This window comes from Biomphalaria glabrata, chromosome 13 (assembly GCF_947242115.1).
Source record: "Biomphalaria glabrata chromosome 13, xgBioGlab47.1, whole genome shotgun sequence".
In the NCBI taxonomy this organism is placed as follows: domain Eukaryota; kingdom Metazoa; phylum Mollusca; class Gastropoda; family Planorbidae; genus Biomphalaria; species Biomphalaria glabrata.
Window position 1 is genome coordinate 10,690,090 of NC_074723.1, and position 19,304 is coordinate 10,709,393.

General features: G+C 36.1%; 1 protein-coding gene across 7 annotated transcripts in view; it reads left to right on the plus strand.

The window, feature by feature from the left end:
* The window catches only part of LOC129922586 (uncharacterized), a 73,720-nt gene extending 58,376 nt beyond the window's left edge, over window positions 1-15,344 (plus strand). For all 7 annotated transcript variants that reach the window (XR_008774557.1, XR_008774559.1, XR_008774558.1 and 4 more), the window contains one exon: window positions 15,102-15,344. Coding sequence is in view for 3 of the 7 variants with exons in the window: in XM_056009271.1 (XP_055865246.1) it covers window positions 15,102-15,311 (210 nt within the window). In the remaining 4 variants the exon portion in view is untranslated. The remainder of the gene's footprint in view (window positions 1-15,101) is intronic.
* The last annotated feature ends 3,960 nt before the right edge of the window (window positions 15,345-19,304 follow it).

Here is a 19,304-nt window from a genome sequence, read left to right on the forward strand (position 1 = left end):
GTGTGCTACTGTCCAAGTCTCTTTCGTCAGTTCATGTGTCGTTCTAGTTTAATAAAGCCTTGTTTTAGGTTACTCTTCAGTGTTCCTTTATTTCTTATTACAATATATATATATATATATATATATATAGTAAATTAATTAGTCGTAATTATTTAATTTGTATTATATATAAATTGTATTAGGATAAGGGGAGATAAGCCTTGTGTAGAGAATTAGGTCGTTCGCTGAAAATTTGAAACTAACATTACATAACTATAAAACCTTCTATTTTTATAAGTACTTGAATGGCTCAGTGGCTAAAACACGCATCTTTCATCGTGGAGGCTCGAGAACTCGAGTTCAAATTCAGACTCGAGTTTTTTATTTTAAATAGCTTTTGAAAAGGCAGCACGGAAACCTTCTCACAGATACTCCCCCCCCCCCCTTCCACCTGGTTCACAAAAGTGATTGGACCATGTCTCACTGAGCGTGCGCATGAAATTCATTATAGTTAGTCTAGATCTCCCTTACAAATTTAATTACATATTACATAACTGATCTAATAGATTAAATTACACTCAATAAACTATTGTGTTTAATTTTTTATTTGCTTTTTTATCTGTGTATTTTAAGATTACCATGAATGAGAATAAATGAAAGCAGGTGCTTTTTTAAAATAATTCTTAGTAACTGGATATTTTCTGGGTGGAAAGCAGTGGCGTAGCTAGGGATTTGGGGGCCCGGGGGCTTGGCCTCTTTAGAGGCCCCTGCACTTTAACATTCGACACAGTGGCGTAACTAAGGGGGGATGGGGGGGGAGAATTTTAAAATCCCCCCGGGCCCCCACCTAGAGGGGGCCCCCAAATGGGTGTCCGAAATAAATTTGTAAATACATAAATTAATATATTTGATTGACAAATAGTGTCAACAGGTGTCTTTTTTTTTTCAACATTTATAGATGAAATTTATCACAAAGACTAAACCTAGATCTAGGTCTATCAGTACGTTGACTTTGTTGACATTTTAAAAATATTTTTTCCTACAGAGATCAAAGTTTTTTTAAAGCTAGTTTAACATTTTAAACTTTGTTGCCACGAATAAAACTGCATGATATACAGCGAATTCCAGTTATCTTGTTACCTTTACTAATAATAGATCTAAATGGCGAGTATTGTGTGGCTACACTACTTAACCTTGAACCAAAATTTACAGAATCGAGTATAACAGATCTAAAAGTTATTCTTAACAATGCTAAAATAGTCCATTATTCGGGTTTGGCGTCTATAATTTCAGAATTAAACTTCACACTCGAGTTATTACCCCTCTATTTATCTTTCCTCCATTCAATGGAAACTCCCTTTTTTATTTCCATCTAATCCTTTTGCTTTCGCACAAAACATAAACAACAAACAATGACGTAATATCATATAATATTAGCACATCCTTCCTTTTGAAGTTATTATCACACCCTTCCTTTTAAAGTTCTTAAGAGTGATATCTACTAGCAGGGCCGGCCCTAGCATTTGCGGGGCCCTATGCGAAACGGATCGCGCGGGGCCTAGTCTGGGTAGGGATAAGCATAATGTCAAAATTATTTTTTTTTATTTTGAAAATAGGCCTACTTTCGTCCTTTACAATAAATTTTTATCAAATGAAAGCTCGCAATGCCACTTTTTATTTATAGGCACCCAAAAATGTCAATTTGGTTTATTCTTCAGGAGATCTGAATAAATTCAAAAAAAGTTCAGGACTATATCGCATATTCTGCCTTTTCATTAGATTTCCTGGAGGTCCTGGAAAATCAGGAGATCGCGAAAACCATGTTAATTTATTTACGTTATAATGGTTTAATTTAATACTTAGAATTAGCGCGGGGCCTATGAAAGCGTGGGTCCCACTGCGACCGCATAGGCTGCAGAGGCCTAAGGCCGGCCCTGTCTACTAGGAACTTTAACAATTCGTCCACTTTTGGTTGTCTTGAATGGCACAATAAGTTCTCTAGACATTGGTCTATAACTGTCTGTTTCGTTTGTTCCAATAGTTTGCAGTTCATTGTCTTCATCGGTATCATAGTACCCAGAGATGTCTACATCGAAACTCTTATTCAAAAAGCGTTGATTTCTTCTGTATGTTTTTCCATCGTCTGTCTTTATGATTTAAGATCTGGGTGCTGAATGTTTTTTTATGACAACTGCTTTCTGGCATGTTTGACCTAGACGAACTCTCCGACAGAATAATCTTTAGGTAGTCTAGCTTTTGCATCGTATTTCACTTTGCTTTTCATCTGTTGTTCGTTGAGTAATGTCTCTGCATTTTGAGCTACCGATGGTTTCAATAGTTTGGGATCAGTTGGAATGATTCCCTGAGTCTTCTACTCGTCAGCAGTTGTGATGGTGAATACGGCAGTCTACTTATCGGAGTATTTCTATACTCGAGCATAACGAGATATGGATCTTTCCCACTTTTGTATGCTCTGAATGCTTTTGCTTTCGCACAAAACATAAACAACCAACAATGACTTAATACCATATAATATTAGCAAAGAATCTTCTTCACAGGGGCGTAACTAGGGATTTGGTTGCCCGGGGGGATTGACCTCTTTGGGGTCCCCTTGCATTTTGACATTCGACATATGACATGGAATAATGTACGCAAAAATATATAAGCCCCAAATCAAATTGGTTCAGTATATCAGTAAACTTAACAAAAAGTAAGCAAGACTCTTTTAATGAAAAATACCTTTGTTTATTTGTTAAATAATGCACAAGTGACAAATCTCAATTGATATCGCTTCACGTCGTGCATTATGTGCAGCAAAGACATCTATAACATCAACTACATCGATACTTTCTAGTATTTGTGACTTCACTAACATTAAAGCCTTTCTTGTGTCATTGTGCTCCTGAGATAGCTTTTGATGAACTTGAGCTTTGAGAATGATCTCTCACATGACGTAATGGAAGTGGCCTGAGTTAGCGGTATTCGGAGGAGGTCGCAAAGTTTGAGCACACGTAATTCCCATATGAAGCCTGTTTCCTCAATATGTCTATTGGTGATTGCATTACTGGTTTGTTGATGAAAAGTGCTCGTGCATCAATGACATCATTGAAAAAGCGATTTTCCATTTATTTCATCATACAAACAGGAAAAGTAGCACAGTTTGTCATAAGCGGGTCTTCATCTAACAGGTGTCTTGGTTCAAGAAGAAACCCAAAGGTATCCATTGCAATCTGCCCTTCATCTCCATATGAAATCTGTCCAGCACTTCTGTCGCAACACGTTTGAATTGCAGTTCTATTGACATTCCAACATTAGAACTCAACTTCCCATCAAGTCTTTTCTTTCTTCTGGTTGTTTTGATTACAGGGAAGAAATTAGTACCCTTTCATGCTTTCTGCAAAATGATGAGAAACTGACAAAAACCCAATCCATCGAAAAAGCAAAAGAAGATAGTGAATACTATGGATTCCCTGTAATCAAAATAACCAGAAGAAAGAAAAGACTTGATGGGAAGTTGAGTTCTATTGTAGGACTGTCAACAGAACTGCAATTCAAACGTGTTGCGACAGAAGTGCTGGACAGATTTCATATGGAGATGAAGGGCAGATTCCAAAGGCTGGAAAGAAAATGGATACCTTTGGGCTTCTTCTTGAACCAAGACACCTGTTAGATGAAGACACGCTTATGACAAACTGTGCTACTTTTCCTGTTTGTATGATGAAATAAATGGAAAATCGCTTTTTCAAGGATGTCATTGATGCACGATCACTTTTCAACCAGTAATACAATCACCAATAGACATATTTAGGAAAAAGGCTTCATATGGTAATTACGTGTGCTCAAACTTTGCAACCTCCACCGAATACCGCTAACTCAGGCCACTTCCATTACGTCATGTGAGAGATCATTCTCAAAGCTCAAGTTCATCAAAAACTATCTCAGTTGAAAATGACGCAAGAAAGGCTTATCATGGCTTTAATGTCAGTGAAGTCACAAATACTAGAAAGTATCGATGTAGTTGATGTTATAGATTTCTTTGCTGCAAATAATGAACGACGTGAAGCGATATCAATTTAGATTTGTCACTTGTGCATTATTTAACTAATAAAGAACGGCATTATTCATTAAAAGAGTCTTCATGATTATTTTTTTTTGTTAAGTTTACTGATATACTGAACCAATTTGATTTTGGGCTTATATATATTTGCGTACATTATCTCATGTCATATGTCGAATGTCAAAATGCAAGGGGCCCCCAAAGAGGTCAATCCCCCCGGGCCCCCAAATCCATAGTTACGCCCCTGATTCGACATCATGACATGAGATATTTGGCGTAATATTTGATATTAAAACACATTTCGGACACTCATTTGGAGGACCCCTCAAGTGGGGCCCGGGAGGGATTCTCAAATTTGGACCCCCATTCCCGACCCCCAACCTAGCTACGCCACTGGTGGAAAGACATGCTCGAATTTGATTCTTAATTCTGTAATTCATCTCCTTCTCCTATTCGAATGTCAGTACCTTGTCTTGTTTTTTTTTTTAGTTCTATACCAATTTACGTTCCTGATTGTCTGCAAGCTTAAAAAAAAGGCCTCTAAAAATCTTGAAACTTACGAAAAAAAAACATCTTAAACAACTGTCCTTATATGGATACTTAAGTATATTTCTTTACTGGTGTTCCACTGTAAGCGTGTAACAAACCTGTCTCCAACTAATTGTAATAAAGATAAATATTAAAATAAGTGATTATATGTCTGTTCGAATATTCCAAATGCAGCTTTAAATTTTAAATCTAGTTAAAAAGAAAGAAAGGTCTTTTGTTTGACATAGACTACAACTTTTGTAGGACATAGCCTACAACTTTTGTTTGACATAGACTACAACTTTTGTAGGACATAGCCTACAACTTTTGTTTGACATAGACTACAACTTTTGTAGGACATAGCCTACAACTTTTGTTTGACATAGCCTACAACTTTTGTAGGACATAGCCTACAACTTTTGTTTGACATAGACTACAACTTTTGTTGGACATAGCCTACAACTTTAAATGTGTGATCATTGGAACGTCCTTACTCAGGAATGACTGAATAGGAAATAGTTGAAATGAACAGTCTGGACTTGTGAGAGTTTAGGACTCACCAGGGGAGAAAAATGTCAACATCATTATCAGTACTTTCTAGTAATCATATCTTACAAATTCCGCCTGCCCGAGTAAGTTGTTTTTCAAACACTGTGTGTCTCTCTGCGTACAGTGTGTGTGTGTTGGTATATTCGAGTGTGAGTCTGTGTCATGTGGGATAAGGGCTCAATATTGGTCTACTCTACCCATCTACCCCGTGTTGTAAGACATACCAGTAGGCCTACCTCATACCACCATCCAAAACCCATTGGGGTTTAAAGTAAGGCACTCAACCAGACTGGGAGTGATAGAGTACACATTGATGAGTTTAAATATTGAGATTTCTTCACACTCTGATTCATGACAATTTTGTGATCAACGATTGCGACCTTAATTATCTGAGGCTGAGCCTTTTTTTTTTTCCTCATTATAGAATGAATTAAGTGAAAATAAACAGAATGAGATGTATGGTTAATTAATTGATTTGATGGGAATTGTAGAGTAAATTATTTTCAGAAATGATTTTTTAAAAAAAGCTTCAATATGGTTTAAATTTTATTAGGATTTTAAAAAATTTTCTCTTCGCTAATTGGGTAAACAAATAAATGAAATATTACACGTTTAAAAAAATAACAACTTGATTACATTTAAATAAAACAATTTTAATAGTAAGAAAAAAATGTTTGTTTCCTAGTCGATGTTATTATTGCGAATTTAGCAAATCTCTGGCGTTTGTTAGATACGAAAAAAAAAATTCAAGAAATTCGTTTTATTTTGCCGTCATCTAAAAGTTCACACATATCTTTAATGCAATGAAGAACGAAATATACAAGAGAATGCAATAGATTTGAATAGATGTGTTGGGAATAGAACATTTGGAGCGAAAATTATGGTTGGAACTAGTGACCTTTCATTTTGTTTAATGGTCATTAAAAATGAGGTCTTTGTGACTAAGTCGAAGTGTTTCCAAAATGCCTCTTATTTAATTCCGATAAATTTCAGGACAAAACTAGATCTAGTTTTGTGTGCTTAGTAAGCTAAGCTCAGCACTGACCAGACGTGTTCTAGACCACCAACCCTCCAAGATAAATCTCTGTGTAAGAGTCTATTAAATCAACACGCGATCTCACAGCGGGAAGACTTGACTATTACTGACTGGAGTGTGGCATCCTTGTGGAGAAAGAAGTGTGTGTGTGTATGTGTGCGTGTGTGTTTTGATGGGCTCATTTAAGCATTTGGCTCATTTAAGCATTTGGCCAATTTGACGAATGTTATTAAAAGTTTTTAAAAAAATTATCTTCAAATTTTTACCAATTGACCAAAATCCCTTTTCTTTCAAATTCTTTTTTAGCCCCCCCCCCCCCCCCCCCATCGTTGGACACAAAATGCAAAATGTCTCATGCTCGAATTATGTATTGCAATTTTTCATTGTGAAAGCAGGCTATTTCCAGTATCTACTCTTTGTATACTCCCTCTCCTCGTTTTCATTTTTGCTTTGGTCGTAAAGTATTGACAGAAAGTGAAGCGGTTTTTTTAAAAAGTATACTTTATCATTTAGACTCATTTAGTCCGTATTCTGTACACCGTATACACCAGAAAAATTGATATTTATGGATTTTCCTTCATTTTACGAAAATCTTCATTGAAAAATAAATAAAAAGTTAAAACTATCATCTTCTAGGCTAAGAAAACAAAAGGTATGAACGTTCCCTAGATAATAGCGGTGATCTTTATGTTAAGTTACCCTACAAAACGAGTTTACTATAATTTTAGGTCATGAGGCATCTTTACACGGATTTTAACCATTTAAACGGCTTAGATGCCATTTATAATATAAAAACCGAAACTACTTTGCTGTGAAATAATTATTTAAAACAACAACAACTAAATGGACAAAGCTACAACTAGTTTATAAATACTTTGCGTAGACTAAACATACACACAAAAATGATGTTTTAATAATACACAGGAGATCAAACAATAGACTATATATAAAACTAATTCCAACTTTCACAAAACTGTAAATAGCGGGGGAAAGAAACAAGCTCTTTTCAATGTTGCATTCCCACTCGGCCTTATGGGATTGCACTCCTCTCGCTAAAGAAGGGGGGATGTTGGGGGTATTTATAAGTGTAACAATATATCTTTAATGTATTTCTTGTCATTGCGCAATTTGCGAATAGCTCCCCCTGCGTAAGCTTTTTTTTTTTGTGTGTGTGCATTTTTTACCACTCTTCGCTATTAATAGCCCTAGTCTTTATTTTTCTATCTGTCTGTCCTATCTGTTCTTTTCAGTTTAAAACTTATTCCTTGTCCCTGTCTCTCTCCCTCTCTCTCTCTCTGTTTGTCTGTCTCTGTCTCTCTCTGTCTGTCTGTCTGTCTGTCTCTTTCTCTCTGTCTCTGTCTGTCTCTCTTTCTGCCTGTCTGTCTCTGTCTCTCTTTCTGCCTCTGTCTCTCTTTTAACCCACCTGATTGCTGATGACATATTAGTAGGCCTACTCTACCGGAAGAACAAGAAAGGCCTGTAGAATTTTGTGACTCGACTCTATGGCTACTTAACTACGCCGTCACAAACATTCACAATAGTTCATCATTTAGACCAGCACTAACTTTTACTAGGCGCCCTCCCCCCATTTACCAAACGATCAAAATTTCGTTTGCACCACGCTTAGCCACCTGGGTCTGGGGCCTGGGGGTAGCGCGGTGAACTTCCATAGCGAGGTGCGGTAGAGTAAATAAAGAGAAACTTATAGACTTATAGTTATTACAGAATTTTCTATTTGTTTTTATTTTCATTGATATATATAATTTTACCTAAGGAATGTCCATGTTCATTAAAGATAGTCCGTTAAGTTTTGTCTTTTTTTTTTGTTTGTTTTTGTTTTTTATTATTGGAAAAAGTGTTTCGTTGGTTGTTGTTGTTTTTACATAAAAAAATATTTATGGAGACAGTATTGTTGTCCTCCAATCCAGCAAGAGAAAATTGGGCGCCAAATGTTTTCCTGGGTTCTAAGGATAAGAGAGGGGGCGCGTTGAACAATGTAGAGTTAAACAATGTAGAGTTGAACAATTTAGCGTGCAAAGATTGTTTTTGTGTTTTCAAATAGTTTCTCTATGAAAATCATTACATTATATATATATATATATATATATATATATAAATAAATGTCTCTCTCTCTCTTTTTCTGTATCTCTTTCTATCTCTCTTTTTCCTCTTTCTCTCTCTCTCTCTCTCTCTCTCTCTTTGTCCTCTTTCTTTCTATCTCCCTCTTTCTCTGTTTCTCTTTTTTCTGTATCTCTTTCTCTCTTTCATTTCGTCCTCTTTCTTTCTCTCTCTCTCTATATTTTTCTGTATCCTTTTCTCTTTCCCTCCTTTTATCTCTCTCTCTCTCTCTCTCTCTTTATCTTTCTCTCTCCTCTATTTGTATCCATATATCATAAAATTATCCAAACACCACTATTCATATAATGACAACATCTAGGATGAGGTGCTTTTTTAATTTAAAAAATAAAACACCTCTAAATGTTTTATTTGTAAAAACGAAAACAACTCTGAAATTGTTACAAACTAACATAAAACACAGTTTTATGAGAAACATCTTCAGGGGCCAAACTACGTGGATGAAACATCTCTCTAGCTCATCTAATATTCTTAAGCTCAGGGGGTCTGTCATCATGTCCTTCATACTTGTAAAAACTAGCAATTTAGAACTAGAGCTCTCTTATTTTAGATAACAGCTTTTTAAAAAAAAAAATCCAACGTCTATTTTTTTTCTCTGTCAAGCATTTATTGTTCTCTCGGAATAGATTGCATTCAGAGTTGTCTATATCTTATTGATATCGTTTAAGCCTTTGCTCTTTTTTTTTCCCCTCAATGTTTTCTCACACCAAAAAAAAAATCTTCATTAGCACAAATGTAGATCTATATACTATTATATAGGAAAAAGAAATATGCCTCGGTTCCTACGTGTTCCAAACTCCGCCATATAAAGTCTCTCCCAAGTCAACTCTCTGGGGTCGGTGAATAACTCTTCAATCTTGACAAATGATGTGCGAGTTACCGGTCTTATTTCCTACGGCGTCCTAGACAACAGTGGTCATTAAATGTCGGGTTACATTCTTGGGTTTCATCCATGGGTACTGTAAGCCCGAAGTTTGTGGATCCTCGCTTGTGGATCTAGATGTACTAAACAAAATGAACGAACTAATGGGGTTGGACTATGGGATCGAACCGGAAGCTGCAGTGAAGTTTTACAGACACAAGTCTACAGACTATTGAATGTAGTATCCAAGGATAGCTTATAAAGGCTATTTTTGTCTTTTATATGCAATTATGAAGATTTATGTAAGTACTATTGTCATTGTCAGAGCCGGCTCAATGTACCGGCAACAAAACATTACTGATGTTTATTGGAGTTTGTGGAAATGTTCGTTAGAAATATGTTTAACAAAAGTAAAAGGAAGTGCGGTGGCTGAGTGGTAAGACTCTTGGCTTCTGAACCGGGTGTCTCGGGGTTCAAATCCTGGTGAATACTGGGATTTTTAATTTCCGGATCTTTTGGCGCCTCTGAGCACCTAGCTCTAATATGTACCTGACACTAGTTGTGGAAACTAAAGGCGGTTGGTCGTTGTGCTGGCCACATGACAACCTCACTAACAGTGGGCCATAGAAATAGATGCCCTATAGATGACTCGGTACCCCTTAGCGTTTGAAAAGCCATTACGGAAACCTCGCAGATATCCCCTCCGCCACCCCCAACTGGTCCACACAAGTAAGCATAATGCAATGAGCATGGAATAGCGCTAAGCAAACACAATGGGTACAACTATTTTAAATGGCACATATTTATTTTTGTCAGAATAGATCTATAACAAACTAATCACCCGATTGATTCAAACTAATTGATACAGTAAAACTTACTACAAACTTTGTCTTTAGTTTACTTGTTTTTCCAATGAATATCTCAAGTGTTCATTCCTTAATTGCATCCTAGTGGAGGAAAAAAAAAGGCCCATGTGGGTCTAATAAATGGATCTTCTCTCTGTAGACAGTTAAACTTTCTTCACCTCCTCCTCCACCCCTTTCCCACCCCCCTTGTATCCAAAATTGTTTAAAACGATGATCACATTACAGCTCTGTCCCTAGTGGGCTATTACACAAAAGGAAACCCACTTACAAATTCACATTTGTTAATAAATTACAAATATACTTGTACATATAAAAACTCATAAACACACACATACACAAAGGAAAACACACACTACACATTAATTTTGTTCCATCTCGGACATGTGAGTCTTTCGACCTTGTAAATTAAATTTAATGCAAAGATTAATCACTCATTTACATACTTTTTACTTTTGTTCAGCAACCTGTGTGCCAGTTTTCACATGCTCTGACTACGCTGAACGCGTTCAGAGAAGCATTTAGGGTGTCCCTGAAGCGTTTTCTTTGACCGCCTTGCGAGCGCTTTCCTTCGCTTAGTTGGCGGCTGATGGCCATACAAGAGTTGTTTAGGGATGCGGCGGTTTCCATTCTGCAGACGTGTCCTGCCCATCGCAGCTTGGAATGATTCAGGATTGTGTGGATGCTTTGCAGACCCGCTTTTCGAAGGACTTCAGTATCTGGTATTTTGTCCTGCCATTTGACATTAAGGAAAAGAGAACAACACTGGCAGAAGAAAATCGCCAGAGAAGAAAAGCAAGGCCAATGACACTATCTCCAGCTGAAATAAACTGCCCAGTGTGCATCCGAACATTCCGGGCTCACATAGGTCTCACCAGCCACTTGAGGAGGCACTACTTCTTCTTCTTCTAGCCAGCTTTTTTGCTGCTGAACTGTCAGCTCTTTTGCAGACTGTGCCAAGGAAAATAGTGTGCTGTTTTCTTCAGTTGTTCAGCACTGCCGTACAGGGTGTTGGTTATGTTGGGCTGTAGTGGTAGTAGGGTCTGCCTAAGGTGGATTAGGAAGGGGCATTCAAAAAAAGGATATGGTTTACGGTTTCATGAGGGTGGGCTCAGTGTCTACAAAGGGGGAGTTGTGTGGAGTTTATTTTATTCAGATGATAATTGAACAGAGGTGTGTGTCTTGTCTGTCTGGTGGGTTCGTTGATTTAGGGGTAGACATAAGTTCCTTGAACTCCCAGGTTCCCCCACCTCGACAGTATAAACCAAAATAAAAGTAATGGCTTGAGAATAATGAGAAGGGTCGAATTCAGGTCGTTCCCCCTTTTTTAATGCTTTTAAAAACCAATTACGGTAAAATCCACCCAGATAGCCCGTTCTTTCCCCCCCCCCCCCAACCGCACCCCAATTTTCCCAACTGGTCCAGATAAATCATAGGATCATGTCGTATTGAGAAAACTAAAGCATGAAATAGCGTTAAGCAAAAACTATTGGTAAAAATATTATTAATCGCACTGATTTATTGTTGTTGGTCTAGCTAGAACTATTAAAATTATCTTATCTTATATAATACAGATGTTACTTCAAAAAAGAAGATGATTACGTCCTACGCGTCATGCATTTAGTCATGCATATTAACCAATGACTTAAATTCTGCCAAGTTACAGGTTTTCTTGGCTAGCTCAGGCAACCCATTCCATGCTCTAATAGCACTAGGGAAGAAGGAGTATTTGTACAAATTTGTCCTAGCATATGGGACGAGGGATGTACCTTTATCTTTGTCTCTTTCAGAGTATTTTATTAGATTTTGTTTTTGTATTTGAAGATTATGGTTCAGTGTTTTATGTATTATTGCTACTTTACTTTTGAGTCTTCTGTCCTGAAGGCTTTCTAAATTTAGTGATTGAACTAAAGGCGTTACTCTAGTCAAACGTGAATATTTGTTATGAATCTCACTGCTCTATTTTGTGTCTGTTCCAGTTTTTTAATGTTTTCTTGAGTTGAGGGGTCCCAAACAGAAGATGCTTATTCCATTAATTTAATTACATGACTGATCCAAAACTAATTGATACAACTACACTTCGTATAAGCTTTGTTTTTTGTTGTTGTTGTTGTTGTCGTTTTATTTATATAATCCGATATGTTTTTCTTTTTTTTTCTTTCCAATTATCATTTAGACAATTGAATTTAAAATGGCTTCATCGAAAAAAATACATTTCTAAAATACCGTCTGAGAAGAGATTAAGATTAATCATCCTTTTATTTATTGGTTAAATTGTTTCTTTGATTTTATAAATTGACTAGCATTAAACACCGGCATTGCCTATACATTTGTTCACCTGGTTGACATTTTTTTTATTTGGTAAGTAGCCTACTCCTCCCCTTTTTTCAATTCCAAAAAAAAAATCGCCAGAATTTTATTATTTTTAGCGGCCCCCGTTTGTCCCGTTTAGATCTCGTAAACTAGAAAAGATATTGAAAATCCGACATCACAATATTTTAGACCATTCAAAGTTCTGATGCAACGGCTAGAGTAGAGTCACTATTGCGGAACAGTTTGCAGCTACTTTTAGTTTTCAATTTTTTGCTCCGTAATGGTTAGACCTATGGAAAAACTAAAAGTATCTAGGTATTGCCCATCCATTTTCCGATAAAAATAAACGCTTTGTTTAGTTTTTCAACAGATATTTAAATTTTACATTCAATTCGACTGAGATATGGGTAGTCACAATTACGGAACAGGATTTTTAAAGAAGTCACAATTGCGGAACACGGTAAAAATGTCGGAACAAAGCCTATATAAAGTATATATTTATTACTCTTATACTTGAACTCCTTATCCTTTACATTAATTTTATTTTATTAAAGCTTAAGACAACACATTGTCACTTTTAGAATCTCTACCTCTTCTTTAATTGTATTTGACGTCACACTACCCTGTTTTTCCTTACAAGGTTTTTTTCCCCACTATTCTTTTATTCTTTTTGTTATATTAATATTATATATATATATATATATATATGGTATTATGATTTGTCTTATTTTTGCTGGACGTATGGTAATCATAAAGCATATATTATATGTAATATTATTCTCTAAATGTTTTTAAATTTATGTATACTAATACAAACTCATATTTAAATTCCGATATCTAAATCAGTATGTAAATATTAAGCTAAATGATAGTAAATGCGCAGGTCAAATAAATAACATCTATAGTGTTCCACAATTGTGACTATCTCTAAAAAGGTAAAAACAGGATAAACACATCCTAATTTTTTAAAAATTGAATTCCTGGTAGATAGCTATGATATGAAATTTTTTCTCATCCATTTATAAACCGAAAAATATGTGTATCATGCAGGTGATGTGTCATTATCATTTTTAAAAAGCCTTAAGCCATGGCCTATGCGGTTCTCCTGGTACGTGAAAAATAATGGACGATTCCACACCTGTCAACTTTAACCTGGAGTCAAAATTAATTTTCTGCTGTGAAAGGAAAACTTTTATATTGGAAATGTAGAGAAATGGACCATGCGCAGTACCGTTACAGTAGTTTAGCAGAAAATTTCAAAATAAAATAGATTTTAACTAATTTCGACGAGCTGTTCCGCAAACATGCCTGCTCCGCAATAGTGACTCTACTATACTTTTTTTTTTTTCTGAAAGTGAAATTCTAATTTTTAAAATCAGTTATGCAAGCAGTTTTTTAAAGAGAAAAAGCTAATTAGTATGCATTATAAGTTAGACCTAAATTAAAACGAATAGTAATCTTGTAAATGACATTTTCTTAAACAAATTTTATACTGCAATATTGTTTTTCATTTCTTCTTAAGCATTCGAATAAGAGATTGAGCCTTTTCAAAACAATTTACATCAATTATAAGACTTCAGTTAGGCCAGGAGAGGCGCGGTAGCTGAGCGGTAAAGCGCTTGGCTTCCGAACCGAGGGCTCCGGGTTCGAATCCTGGTGAAGACTGAGATTTTCAACTTCGCAATCCTTAGGAGCCTCTGAGTCCACCCTGCTCCAATTTGTACCTGATATTAGTTGGGGAAAAGTAAAGGCGGTTGGTCGTTGTGCTGGCTACATGACAGCCTCGTTAACCGTAGGCCACAAAAACAGATGAACTTTACATCATCTGCCCTATAGACCACAAGGTCTGAAAGGGGAACTAGTTAGGCCAGGTTTACATCTAACTTTGCATTCACTTGCACCTATCCTTTGATCTGCTGGACAGTTGGGGCACTACACAAGATCTGTCAACCTTCTTTCTCCATTCTTATCTCTCATTTGTCTTTGATATAATTTCATTTGGATGTTCTTTCTGAAAATATTGAAGCCTACTTTTGTGGACCACTTCGGGGGCCGATTTTGAGTTTGTGTGAAACACAAACTGTCTTTGTAATCTTGTTAAATTTGAATTCTGCGCATGATATCTTTTTCCCTCTTAGTATTCTGACTGTAATCCCCTTCCTTTATTTTTACTCCTAATGAAGTCAACGGCTCGTATTTTGACTCTTCATTAACCTACTTTTTGCCCGTGAATTCTAGTATCACCTATATAAAAAATTTGATACAACTAGCAAGGGAAGTTACTAATATTAAAAGAGAATATTACAGTGGTCTTCATTAGATGTGACAAAATATGTAGGTCACAAAAATGTCTGCATTATCAATGAAAGACTGCACTAATCTTAAATCATTCGGAATGGAAGCCAATGTCATTAGATTACGATTAATAGATTAACATGTCTGAAAATGTAACTCCTAATATTATCTTATTAATTACAGACGTACCATGAAAAGAGAAGTTCTTTACGCCCTTTGCATATCCATGTGTTAATTTAAGCATGCATGTTAATTAAAAACTTAAATTCTGCTAAGTCATTGATTTTCTCGGCTGACCCCTTGAAGTACATTATAATAATAGTCTGGACTAAAGCATCTGAAAGTATAAGAGTTACAATGACATTGCAATATTTTAAGTCTGGACTAAAGCGTCTGGAGCTAAAATAAAAAAAAAAAAAAACTAAATGAATAATTGCAAAGCTGTTTGACTTGGAGACTCTTTAACATTTTCTTTCTCTCCAGGGAACACGAGACACGGCATCCAACTCCTATGGAGAGCGAGACATGAGACTTCTCAATATGTTGATGAGGGTAGCTAGGTCAAGACTTGAAGACAGATCTTCCTTATCCAGCAAAGATGGGCCGCTACAATCGGCGCTGACCAAAGAACGTTTCGTCAATGTGTTTAAACGTCAGAGACCATGTTTTTGGTCTGTCATTTCATGCTATTGAACATTAAAATGACATAGTCAGCAGTAACCACTATATTAGTTTGATTTTCAGTGTTTATTTTTGTCTGTATGTGAAAAAGAGAGAGAGAGAGAAATCAAAGGTGTTTTTTTTTTTAAAGAATAGATATTTATAGATTTTATAGAGCATTTCAAAAAGGGGTGATATATATTGCTAGATTATAGAATAATTTGTGATTCAGAATTTAATCAACAAAAAATTAATATTGTTATCAATGCATATATAACATTCTCTATAGACTTTTCTGGAGGGGCGGTAGTTAAAAAGTAAAATCCTTGGTTTCCAAACCGGGTTCTCGGGTTAGAATCCTGCTGAAGACTAGGATTTTTAATTTCGGGGTCTTTGGGCGCCTCTGAGTCCACCCAGCTATAATAGGTACGTGAAATTAATTGGGGAAAGTAAAAGCTATTGATCGTTGTGCTGACCACCTGACACCCTCGTTAACCGTGGGCCACAGAAACAGATGATCAAATAAAGTATTCAAGGCTCTTTTATATTGGAGATAGAATATAATTAAATTGGGAGATATATAATTAGTTTAACAAAGTGTGAGGCAGAATACGACTTTAAAGACTTAATTCAGTTTTTAAAAATTCAGCTTAAAGCATTGAAAATGTACACCCCCCACGCACGTACACACACACATACATGCACAAAGTGAGATTCCTTAATTAGCCTAAGCAGGTTAAAAAAATTGTAAAAGCCCATTTATGTCACATTTACTTGTATGGGTCCTTTTGGGTGTGTGAACCATTCAAATGAACCTAGATCTATATTTAGTTTCAATAAGAAGAGAACTGAAAACAATGTTAACCAGTGGCTTGACTATCCTGCTGTTCATCTCTCGTTTGTTGCAGTTCGATGGAAAGAAACAGAAGCAACACTAATTCTAGACTAAAACATTTGATCTCTAAGTCTGATGTATAAGCTTGGTTACCTTGTATTTTTAATAAGCTAGTAAAAAACATTCGCATGTTATTTCTCTCACATCGATTCTCAGCCCAATTTGAACATTTGCATAATTAATCATTGGCAATGATAATACACGAATCAATAAAAAGAAATAAACAATAAGTCAATAAATTACTTTTTTTTTATGTTTGATACCAACAAGGGAAATTAATCCTTCAGTATTCACAGTTATTGTTAAATTTGTCAACCTTAGATAAATGTCTCCCTCATCTAAATATTTGTAAATGCGTAGTTCTTCCCCTTCGATAAGCCTTTCTCTCTTTTTTTTTTTCATAAAGTATTTGTATATTTTGCTTGCTTCAATTTAACAGAAAGAAACGAAGCGGCCTTAATCAAGAGGGGGAAAAAAAAGAAAGCTGCCCTGTCAGCTAGCCCTGAAACATGCATCCACATGCACGAATTGTGGCAAAGTCTGACGCTCTAGAATTGGCTTAATTAGTCAACCAGATTCTTCCCCGTCTCAAGACCAAACCAAAACCAGTGACTTATCTGGGCGCATCCATTGCGTTCCGAGACCAAAAGGAGCCATATATAATCTCTTCATACAACCTTAAAACCTGACTGAAGTTATGGTATAAGTCGAATTAGTCCCATTTATAGGTTGTCGTCTGAGGCTTAGTGAACACAAAACATGAAATAGAAACAATAGATAACTATACAATCTTCCATGTTCATAAGCTCTTTTCTAGCAGAATGGTTAACATGTTGGCTTAAAAAGCCTAACAAGGCTTTAGCCCACGAGTTCAAATTCAGTCCGTTAACCTTTTTTATAAATACATTTAAAAAGCGATCTCCCAGATATTCCGTTCGTTCTTCCACCACCCCTTTCCAACTGGTTCAGATAAGTGATAGGATCATAGCGTATTGAGAAAGCTAAGAGTACGAAATAGCACTGAACAAAAACAATAGGTAAAAATATTTCTTATAGCACAGATCTATTATGTTAGTCTAGATGGATTACATATTTAATGACAGGACTGATCTCAACGGATACATTAAATAAAAGATTTTTTTTTGTTTGTTTGTTTTTGTATGTTTTTTTTTTTTTTTATTTGGCTTGTTTTTACATAGAGCTTACAAGTAAATCTAAAACCAAAAGAAAGGTTGGTGAAATTTGCGCTAGCCACTGTTTCAGAATCGCGTGTTGTGAGTGGAGCACTCCTGGTGGCTGTAGTTAGACCATTAGTTCCATGGTTAGACTTACACCCTTTCCGAGGCGAGACTTTGGTGAATTCAGTCTTGGACTCAGCCACTTTTGCAATTATCGCATAGGCGATGACCTCCCCTCTCTCTCTGACAGAACAAAAGTGAAACTTTAAGCTTTCTTACTTTAAATAACGACTTGACCACTGGAGAGTTTTTTACTATGTGGATCTAAATCTAATTCTCTCCCTCTCCTGTACAAAAAATGAACTGCTTTTATTCAAATGAAAGTTTTATCAAAACACGAAAGTTTACTTTTTATTTTACAAACAGTGAAAGAATTGTGTATGTAGCTTCACATCAGTGTTCAACGAAGGCCATAAGACTTGTGATTAATTTAACTAGATTTAAAATCAAGTTATTCACATATCTTAGTTTTGTTAATCTTTTTTTTCATGAAGGGAAGTAATTTTCTTCCAAAAAGGAAACGACTTAGCATGTGATTGTCTACCTTTAATTGTCTTTTTTTTTTTTTTTTAAATAAATATTGTTTGACTTGTTCCTTCACAATTGAAGAATTTTACATCCTAGAGCAAACCTTCGACAGGACAGCAGCAGGAGTCCAGAGCATGTACCACACGACCAGACAACCATTTCCACAAAGAACAAACAAGTCGTTTATCTTTTAAGTTTCTTTCCTTATTTGATATAGACAAAACACTGAAAGTCCACACATGGATTAGAATAACAATTCACACCACATCATGTTTGTGGCTGACAGTTTGTACCTAGTGTGATACTTGCTACAAATGCAGCATTGTACTTCCCAAATCTGGTAACAAAAATGCTGATCCCATTTTTGTAAAAGGTCAGTAATACATCCACACCAGTATGAAATTGAAGCTATTCTTTACAACTTCAGACTTCAAGCCATCAGTGCACCCAGATAGATAACAGTCTCCAACTCAGATGCGATGTAAACAGTAACAGGTGGAATTATGTCTATACCATGTCAAGAACATCAGATTAGCAGAAAAACCACTAGATTGTTCAGTCAATTAAGAAGTAATGTTTGTTCAGTCAATTAAGAAATAATGTTTGGATGACCAGCTGAAGGGTGGTCAGCATAACAGAGGTGCCCCTTCCCAGAAAAGGCTTTAAAAACCAGCTCAGATTCCAGCTTTCTTAAACTGACATTGAAGAGGGCACATAGAAGACATAGAAGAGAACAATACAGCTGGAGATCTCTTATAAAGACCTCGAAATACAATTTTGAAACAGGAAATTTATTGCAGAGATAAATGAATACATAGACCGCTGGCAGGCAATGGTTATGTCTGCACGGGATGTGGCAAAATATTTAGATCACAGCTAGGACTTCATAACCATGATAAATATTGCACTCCTTAATCTGACTCAAAAAAAGTAATTGTTATTATTTGGATGGTCAGATATTCCATTTAAATTTAACACATAAACAGAGAATGGGGTGGATGATCAGATGGTAAGCAGAGAGCAATAGTGATGGTAACGTAGAGAGCAATAGTCATGGTAAAGTAGAAAAGTCTCCCTTTCAGACCAGCACAATGACCAACCGCCTTTACTTTTTACCCAACATTTGGCCAGCACAACAACCAACCGCCTTTACTTTTACCCAAGTAATGTCAGGTACCCATTTGAGCTGGGTGGACTCAGAGGCGCCCAAAGATCCCAAAATTAAAAGTCAGAGTCTTCACCAGGATTTGAACCTGGGACCCCTGGTTTGGAAGCCAAGCGCTTTACCGCTCAGCCGCCACACCTCCTATCAGTGATAGTAGGGTTAGGATATTGAATGAAAAATTTTAAAAAAAAACGATCAAA